Here is a 9,543-nt window from a genome sequence, read left to right as displayed (position 1 = left end):
GTGTTACTAAATAATTATTTCAATTTTTTGAATTTTGGTCAAATCTGGTCAAACTGTGGTCAAACTATGGTCAACTTATTCAAGAAATATTAGTGTTACTAAATAATTACTGTTTTTTAGAATAATAGTTTCAAACTCAAATGATGAAATGAGTGACCTAATGCTCAAGCTAAACTGCTGAGGGTTAATAGGATTGACAGCTTACATTTGTCAGGAAAACAACAAGTGCAGACTTGGAAAGTAGGGGGAATAGAACTCCGAAGTTAAGTGTGCTCAGGCTGGGGGAGTGAGAGGATGGGTGACCGACTGGGAAGTTAGACGATTTGGAATGAGTGATCCACACTTGAGCAGTTAAGAGGGTTGATTAGAGACTAAATCATCAAATAATTCAATTCAGAAAATTGAAAATCAAAAAAATTTCCAATTTTTTTTAAAAAAATAAAAAAAACCTTTAGTACCGGTTGGTCATGCCATGGCGCAAGCTCATGCCACGTGGTGGGCCTTTAGTGCCGATTACAGAACCGGCACTAAAGGCCCTTACGAACCGGTTTTAAAGCTCCGTTTTCTACTAGTGTACTGGAGGCACCGAAAGGATTCCGAGGGTCCGTCGAGGGGGTTCACCAGCCCCGTGGACCCACATGGGTTGTAGGAGGGGGGGGGCGCCCTGCCCTAGTTGGGTCAGGCGCACCAGCCCCGAATTGGCCCATGCGCCAAAGGGTGGAAACCCTAGGGGTGGGAGGTGCCCCCTTGGATTTGGAGGCAAGCCTCCCCCTACGCCGCCGCCCCTCCCTTGGAGGAGGGGTTAGGGCCGGTGCCCCTCCCTCACCCCTATATATAGTGGGAAGGCGCAGGGGGAGCTGCACCCTTCCACCTTTGCCCCCCGTCTCTCCCAAATCCTCACACCTTTCTTTGGTACCTGCTTCGTGAAGCCCTGCCAGAATTCCGCTGCCACCACCACCACCTCACCGTTGGGCTGGTCTCAATCTCATCTACCTCCTCTCCCTCGCTTGCTGGATCAAGAAGGAGAGAAAGTCATCGAGCTGAACATGTGCTAATCTCGGAGGTGTCGTACGTTCGACACTAGATCAGATTTGATTGTGATTGGAACGCGAAGAGTACGACTACGCTTTCTCTTTTGATCTACAAGGGTACATAGACACCCCCTCGTTGCCATGCATCTCCTAGACTGGATCTTGGGTGTTCTGTAGGAATTTTTTTATTTTCATGCAACATTCTCCATCAATATTGGTGTTCCATACAACCAAATTTCATTAAAACATATTGCAATTCCCACAACAACATGGGGGGTATCATCTAGCATTAAAAAAAGTAAGCATGAAAATTATTCTGCATCGGCTCTTGAAAGGAATTAGATGCATAATTGAAAATTATATGGCTACCTGATAGCAACGCCCGCATATGAATTATTTACATCTACATAAGTAATTAAGCATTCATACTACCGTTGTACTACAAACCCTTGATGACGATCTCTACATAGTAACGGTTATCACAATAAGTCATTCAGAGATTCTTCCCCGGCAAAGTTGCAAAATAGTGTGTTTGCACAAGGACATGTTACCGTAACACAAGCGAGAATTACACAACTTTATAGGACAACACATCCGTTTCGTAACACAATTGAGAAGGCCAATCTCTCGGTGTCGAAGTAAACTTGTTGTCTCTTAGAAAATTGTGAAGAATTTGGCTCATGATACATGATCGGGTGTATTGCTGTTCCAGAAATTTTGTAATGTTCAGTATCCATGAGACCACAACAAACAATACCGATCAAGTTTGCTAGTACTCTCTATCCTTTTTACAACATAATATAATAATGCTAATTACATTGAGATGACAAGGCCAACTTTAATATACTCCCTCCATTTTAAATTATTTGAAGTTCTAGACTTATGTCCTTAAAATATGCATATATGAAATATTGTATGTGTATTAATGCCATATTTTTGGGTCTAATACAAAATAATTTTCTTAAGTATTTTATAACTAACAAACTTTATTGTACTAGCAAATATTGTATATTCACCATGTGGCGTAAGTGGTAAGCAATCCAAAATGAAAATGAAAAAAAGACATATATATATTATATAGTCAACAGTAGTGAAAATTATTATAAGTAACCAAAACTGGGAAATAGAGAAAATTAATTGCCCTTGTTATATAATCCCTTAGTTGGCGTTGTGCGTATTTTTTTGGGGGGTTTGAACAGCGATAAAATTTGCTTCCTTGTTTGTACAAGCAGAATGACCATATTAGCTTTACACCATGATGGCCATCATATAATAGTACCAAGACGTAAAAGAAATTTAGAGATGATTAATTTGCATTGTTATATATTTCCTATTGGGTGTTGTTTTTAATCGCGACATAATTTATTTCCTTGTTTGCAAAAGTAAAATGTCCATACAAACCCTACACCATCATGGATATCATATCTTCTTACCACCGAAGAGTTAATAGTAACATTAGCTGCTACATTATTAAAAAAATGAACAACCTATACCTGTATGGGGGTATGTTAAAAGAAGTCTAATAGACTCAAAAAATGCAGTGGGTCTGAGTAACTCTTATCATCTTACATCTCATGTGAAATGATGAGGTAAGAAATTAAGACCATGTTATAACTGTTCAAAAAGTTGATGTGTCGTTTGAGTTGAGTAGCAAAATAATAAAAAAAGGATTAACAAGAAATCCTAATAATCAACACCTAGACTTCTGAAGTTCTGAAATACGGATAGGGTAGCTACTTGACGCCTCGTTAGCATCACCATCCACTTAGTGCGCCAGACGAGGAGCCTTAATTAGTTGTTGCGTTTAGAGTTTACCGTCAAGGAGGACACGATCCATCTTCACATTTGATCCACCTACAAATAGTGGACTTGCATCAGATGTAGATGGTGCCTGTCACAAACCACAGGGAATCCATGCCAATCTTCTGGTTTAGATAAGATGTCTGACCCATCTCGAAATGGCGAAGCAGCTGGTACTCCTGATCGGATGAGCCTGACCACAGCTGCAACCAAGGACATCTTCTTCGACGTGGAAGGCTACACCGCCGCCATACTCATGTCCACCGGCGACAATTGCTACTACCCGTCGGAAAGGTTCACCGTCGGTGGGTACGACTGGGCCGTCCGCTTCTACCCCAACCAACTGGGCTCCCACATATCCATCCTCCTCGTGCTCCTCAGCGAGCCCAAGGATGGCACTGTGGTCGGCGTAAGGTTCGGATGCGCCGTGCTGGACAGGTCCGGCAAGCCATCGGCGGAGCTCTGGCAGAGCTCCTCGACCGTCCTGTCTTTCTACGGCGAAGAGTGGGGATTTTGGAGATTTGCGCCGCACGATGTTCTGGAGGACCCAGATTACCTTGAGGGGGACTGCCTCACCTTGAGCTGCACTGTCTCCGTTCTCAGAAAACCGCAACTGTCGTCCGACTGAGCACATCCATGGCTTCCTTCTCGTCGATCTGCATAAGCTTTTTTTAATTTGAGGGTCGGCGCGCATAATCTTTGGGAGCAACTGAGCAGGAGGTTAAGACTTTTACTTCCGAATTCGGATCGATGTGGTTGTGTTCGAGTCAAAGCGTATGTATGGTGACTGGTTGAGAACTAAAATTTGTCACGTGTTTGTGCTTGTGCCCATGCTATTTGTTGATGCGAACGACATGGTTGATTACAAATCATCAACCATTTTGTCCTGCCACATATTCTCCAGGTCCAAAGGGATCTAGTGCACACCTACCATTTCCTCGTTTTTTCGCGAACACGCAAAGTTGGTGTATCATTTCATTTATAGAAGGAAACATAATGATTTCATAAAAGGGCACAACAAATGCCACACACGCATCCTATATACCTAAGAAGTTCATCCCCACTAACCTATTTATCTAAGCATGCAAGCTATCCACATCATCAGCCAGCCAAATCAGCACTTCTTTACCCGCTTACATGCAGGACCCACGACAGTACATAGCAGCCACGTTAGCGCTCAGTTACCTATTGTAGGACCGACGACAGAGTCATCACGGATGTCTCTCTCCCAGATTCAGCCCAACGCATCACCCCATTCCTCCTCTGGACGGTCGTATGCGGCTGCCAGGATCCCGTCTCACGTCCTTCAGGCAGGACCGCGGCGGCTTCCCACTCGGCGAGCAGGCTACCGTCTGATGCCCCTCCGGCTGCACCGCTGGCCTAGCCTAGGTGCCCTCTGCTTTTGGCGCGGCGTCCGAGATCACATCACATGCCCCTACGGCAGGTCCTTCTCCGACGGTCTCCGGGCCGGCGACTACCGATCCGCCTCCAATGGCTCGCTGAGATTGTGTCGGGCCACGGTTTCCTTCGGCTCTGGCCGCTGGTCGCTCATCTCCGACGTTTCTCCCAGTCTAGCACGATCGCTGATTCCATGGTGCTCATTTTGCTTTACTGTCTTCGTGCTAACAAATGTAGGTGGACGTGGTCAAGTAGATTTCCTTTTTGCCGGCGCTGATGCAGTATGTCTAGGACATCTATGGTTTTGTTTCATTGTATATAGAAGCGGGCTAACCCTCAAGCAGATCCCTTGATGGATTGACACTCTGAAGTATCCAGCCGGCTTTACTGAATCACAAGTTCACAACTAATATAAGCATGCACACTATGTACTAGCTTTACTTATGTTTATCTAGCTCAGATAATCCTCGTGGATTTGTATGGTGATTTCACGGATTATGTAATGATGCTGGTGACTGTACAGTCTCAGCCATGGCGTGGATTGGATCCAGCACCTGCAGCTGCAGTTAGCGACAACTTTGTCTCCCTCTAGCTGTGACCTCCTACTATGGCAATGGATAATTTTTTTTTTTGGGAAGCTGAGTTTCTGCAACTATGAAATTTTGGACTACCGGGACGTTTTCTATCAGGTCAGGTCAAGTATTCTATTCTTCAATATTTTTTTCCTTTGCCGCGAGTGTTTCTTATTAAAAAAAGACCACACAACCATACATCACCCAATTACATGGTGGCCTTGATACATTTTGTTTCTCCTTCCTCCGGTAGCATCACTTCCCATTTACTCTTCAGACTTCAACTCCTTTCTCCTCTCGACCTGTTGGGTAACCGAAGGCATCATAATTTCTTCCCAATTTTGCAATTAATCTCCATTTACCACCAAGAGGCAATTAAAGTTATCTCTTGATCTATTCATTCCTGTCCACTCACATTCTTCCGCATAGGCACCACCGACGACCCATATATTATCCCTCTTCCATTGATCTTCTAACACCTCCTTCGATCTTCTAGCACCTCCTTTGGATCCAGGTTGTCCTCTCTTGCATTCATGCAGTAGCAACTAACTTGACATGGTTAGGAGTTTTAGCTGCAGCTATCTTGCCCCGATGGATATAGTTATCCATTAGGATCTTCTCCACGACCAGCTACACCATCCTTTTGAAGTCGTCGGGATGCCTGGTGAGCCCCATCCTTATCTTTAAGTTTTAGGTGCTAATTGGTCTTGGTATCCTTACTTGGTTCCATGTTGCGATTTCCATGTCATAATATGATTGGAAATGAGTATGACATACTAAATTGATCTCTTCCATCTCGACATTGTTTTCGTTGTATTCTAATATGCAGACACTTCTCCATACATGTGGATATCCAATCTCAACACAATCAATGCAAGAACAAGTTGTACCCTTCAGGTACCACGTACGGTACACTTCCCTCAATGCCAAACTCAGGCTTTTGCTTTTGTTTTATAGTTGACATGTACCCTTTGTAGATGCTGAGAGGAAGATGAGCAAAGTGATGCAATATTGGAATTAGCATCTCTACTTTTCATTTATAGCACCCATAGGCATCATGTCCTTTTTCATGGTTTATTTGACTATATGTTCGAAGGTGATTCAGATTTACACGATGTTCTTTCATCAGACTTTGGTTGCATGTTAGGGAAGCATATATTAATGGTTGTGTGCTTGCTATTTGTGATGTAGTCTACACATGACATAGAAAGTGTTGTTTTCATTAGTAATAATATACTATTTACTATTTTTTTGATGAAAATGGCAGGACCATTGCCAACGCATATAAGGAGAAGAAAGACTTCCGGGGTTGAATCTACAACTGGGAAACAACAGCTTCTCTCTCTCCCTCATGGATTTTTTTGCAGTTTTTCAACACAAATTATTATCTCATAATTTTACCGATGGTATTGAATCTCATGTCTCATAACCTTTGTTTCTTCATGTTTTTCAGTGGATGTCCATTCTTCTACTACTGCACTTTTGTTTACATCCTTTCTTGGCTATAATTTGATTTCAAGGGCTTAAGGTAATTATTACTTACTTTTGGTGAGATATATTGCTATGGTCTACTGTGGAACATTTCGTTTCCCATCATGATAATAACATTTGTTGTATGAAAGATCAGATTATTGAAGAATTGATCAGCTCCATTCTGTTCAAGATCTTAACATGATGAAAGAAATACACACACAAAAATATTGAATAATTGAACAGCTCAATTCCGTTCACATGATGAGGAAATATATTTGCAAAAAAACATGGTATAAGAAATACCATCTATAGAAAACATAGTATCTTCAAGATTTCAACCAGCGTCTACCTACTATATATGTATAAAAATTCCTTTAGGCATGTAGGTCTCATGTTGACTCTAATTTTGCTTGCCATATAGTACTGTTAATCTGTTATGTAAGATAAGGTGTAACGCTCAAAAGTTATGCATAACATTGTGGTTCACCTTACTGTATGTTACCATGTGATATTGGGTTGTTCACATTAAACAAATTTTTTCAGCATAACTTTGTGGTTCACTAATTCTTCATATTCCTACAGAAAACAATTATTTTCAATGTTCGAAAATGTTATCCATATTTATATCAATCACGTGTGTTTGGAAGCAAGCCAATTTTGTTTGTCATAATCACATGGACTTTCAATGATATCTTATAGTTCTCCAACCGATAATTCAAGTAAGCATCTTAAAATTTAACATGTGTTCCCGCAGCAACGCGCGGGGTATCATCTAGTACATAGAAAGGCGTGGGCATGGTACCCCGAGCAGAGAGACAAGGGGTGCTTAGACCAAACCAAACAGAGAAAAAAATACAACTAAAAAGTCGAACACCTCTCGATCCAAACCCGGGGATGCTGCGAGGAAGCAAGATAGCATCTTCAAGAAGGGGAGCAATGCGATCCCAAGAAGTGGGAATATTTCAACACATGATAAAGGCTATTGTGCAAGCCCTCAAAGGCTATTGGGAAGATTTCTTTCCCGGTTTTATGAAAGCATCCAGAAGCTTCCCAAGTAGTTTTTGGGAAGCTTCTAGAAATTGTTTTGTTTCTTGGTTTTCTGGACTGGCTTTTGTTTGGTTTTTGGTTTTTCTTTTTTCCATTTCCATTTCCTTTTTATTTTTAGTTTTTTTTCTTCCTTTTATTATCATTTTTCAAAAGACTGAACCTTTTCCAAATTCATGATTTTTTATAAAAAAATCATGATCCTTTTAGGAAAACATGTAATTATTTTCAAATTCATGAACTTTTTATTGATCAACGATATTTTTTCAAATTCATGACCCTTTTTTGAAAATCGGTGAACTTTTTCCAAATTCACGAACTTTATATCAAATTCCGCGAACCTTTTTCAAATCCATGGACATTTTCCAAAATCAATGAGTTTTGGTCAAACCCATGATCTTTATTTTTCGAAATATGTGAACTTTTTTCCCAATCTTCTTCAAATTCTTAATTGTTTTTTGAAATCAAAAACATTTTTCAAAATCCATGAACACTTTCAGTTTCGTGATTTTTAAACCCATGCACATTTTCGAAATTTGTGAACTTTTTATAAATATGTTATTTTTGTTTGTCAAATCTTGGAATTTTTTGAATGTCAAAAAGTTAGGATGGCATTTTTTATTATTAAGAGAAGACATTTTTATTTTTATTGGCATGGTACTTTTTATTCCGAGTGCATGGCATTTTTATTTAATAATAGGATGGAATTTTTTATCAATAATAGGATGGCATTTTAATTTTTGAGAGAATGGAATTTTTTATTACAAATAGGATGGCATATTTTTAATGGCATGACAGTTTTTTTTCGGGCTTATCTAGATAAAAAAAATTATCTAGAAGATGACAATTTTATAAAGTCGCGGCAATTTTTTTCACAGCATGGCATTTTCTCAATTTATAGATTTGTGTTTTTTTTCATGGCATTTTTAACCCGAGGATTGCAGTTTTAAAGTTTAGCATGACAATTTTTATTTTTTGTAGTTCATACAACCTTTTTAATCATAGTCATTATATTTTTTTATAGAATTAGAGAGATGACGTTTTTTATAAAGTAGCTTGACATTAATAAAATGTCATCTCTCCGATCACCCCAACCATCCAGTCCTGCCGGCGAGATGAGGGCGAATGTACACAAACTGAATGATTGTCCTCCTTGGACCAAGTAGGAAAAGAAAATTACAATGAAACCCAAGAACTTTGCAATAAAGCCCTTGGACTCGATTGAATAAAGAGCAATCCGGTCCTTTCCCTCCAAAGCTCGGGTGGTCAATGAAATCGCCACGACGATGATCTTGTCGAAGATAATCCCCTCCAAGGCTAGATGTCGTGGTAGCCAGCATCCACAAGGACCTTCTCCTTCGTGGCGAGCTGGATGTCGTTATCTACCATCATCTCCACTAGCTGCTGGAAGCCAAGCTTGGGCTTCCACCCAAGCACTCTCCTCGACTTGGATGAATCTCCCTGAAGGCAGTCCACCTCGGAAGGGCGAAAGTACTTGTTGTCAATGACCACATGATCCTTCCAGTTGAGGCCGGCGTACCCAAAAGCAGCCTGCAAGAACTCCTCCACCGTGTGGCACTCTTCGGTGGCGACAACATAATCGCCAGGCTTGTCCTGCTGGAGCATGAGCCACATCGCCTCGACGTAATCCCCGGCGAAGCCCCAATCCCTGGCGGCGGAGAGGTTGCCGAGGAAGACCTTGGTCTGGAGCCCAACCTTGATGCGGCCGATGGCGCGGGTGATCTTGCGGGTGACGAAGTTCTCGCCGCGCCGGGGGGACTCGTGGTTGAAGAGCACGCCGTTGCACGCGAAGAGGCCGTAGGCCTCGCGGTAGTTGACGGTGTACCAGTGCGCGGCGACCTTGGCGGCCGCGTAGGGTGACCGCGGGTAGAAGGGCGTGGTCTCGCTCTGCGGCGGCGGCGTGGAGCCGAACATCTCCGAGGACCCCGCCTGGTAGTAGCGCATGGGCTTGGCGGAGAGGCGGACAGCCTCGAGTAGGCGGAGCGCGCCGGTGGCGGTGACGTCGGCTGTGTAGTCGGGGACCTCGAAGGAGACGGCGACGTGGGACTGGGCAGCAAGGTTGTAGACCTCGTCGGGGAGGACGTGGTCGAGCGCGCGGCGGAGGGAGGACGAGTCGGAGAGGTCGGCGTAGTGGAGGCGCATCGGCGGGGGGGGGGGGGGGGGGGGGGGGGGGGGGGGGGGGGGGGGGGGTGGGGGGGGGGGGT

At 42.8% G+C, this 9,543-nt stretch overlaps 1 protein-coding gene across 1 annotated transcript; it reads right to left on the bottom strand.

Annotated features, from left to right (window-relative positions):
• Positions 1-8,399: 8,399 nt before the first annotated feature.
• On the bottom strand, positions 8,400-9,536 carry LOC125526520 (GDP-mannose 4,6 dehydratase 2-like). Its single transcript, XM_048691194.1, has one exon. The coding sequence runs from the start codon at positions 9,479-9,481 to the stop codon at positions 8,636-8,638; it is 846 nt and encodes a 281-aa protein (XP_048547151.1). The 5' UTR covers positions 9,482-9,536; the 3' UTR covers positions 8,400-8,635.
• Positions 9,537-9,543: the final 7 nt, after the last annotated feature.

Source organism: Triticum urartu, unplaced genomic scaffold (assembly GCF_003073215.2).
Source record: "Triticum urartu cultivar G1812 unplaced genomic scaffold, Tu2.1 TuUngrouped_contig_10362, whole genome shotgun sequence".
Taxonomy (NCBI): Eukaryota; Viridiplantae; Streptophyta; class Magnoliopsida; order Poales; family Poaceae; genus Triticum; species Triticum urartu.
The sequence above is the reverse complement of the archived record's forward strand: the minus strand, read 5'-3'. Positions and strand labels throughout refer to the sequence as shown.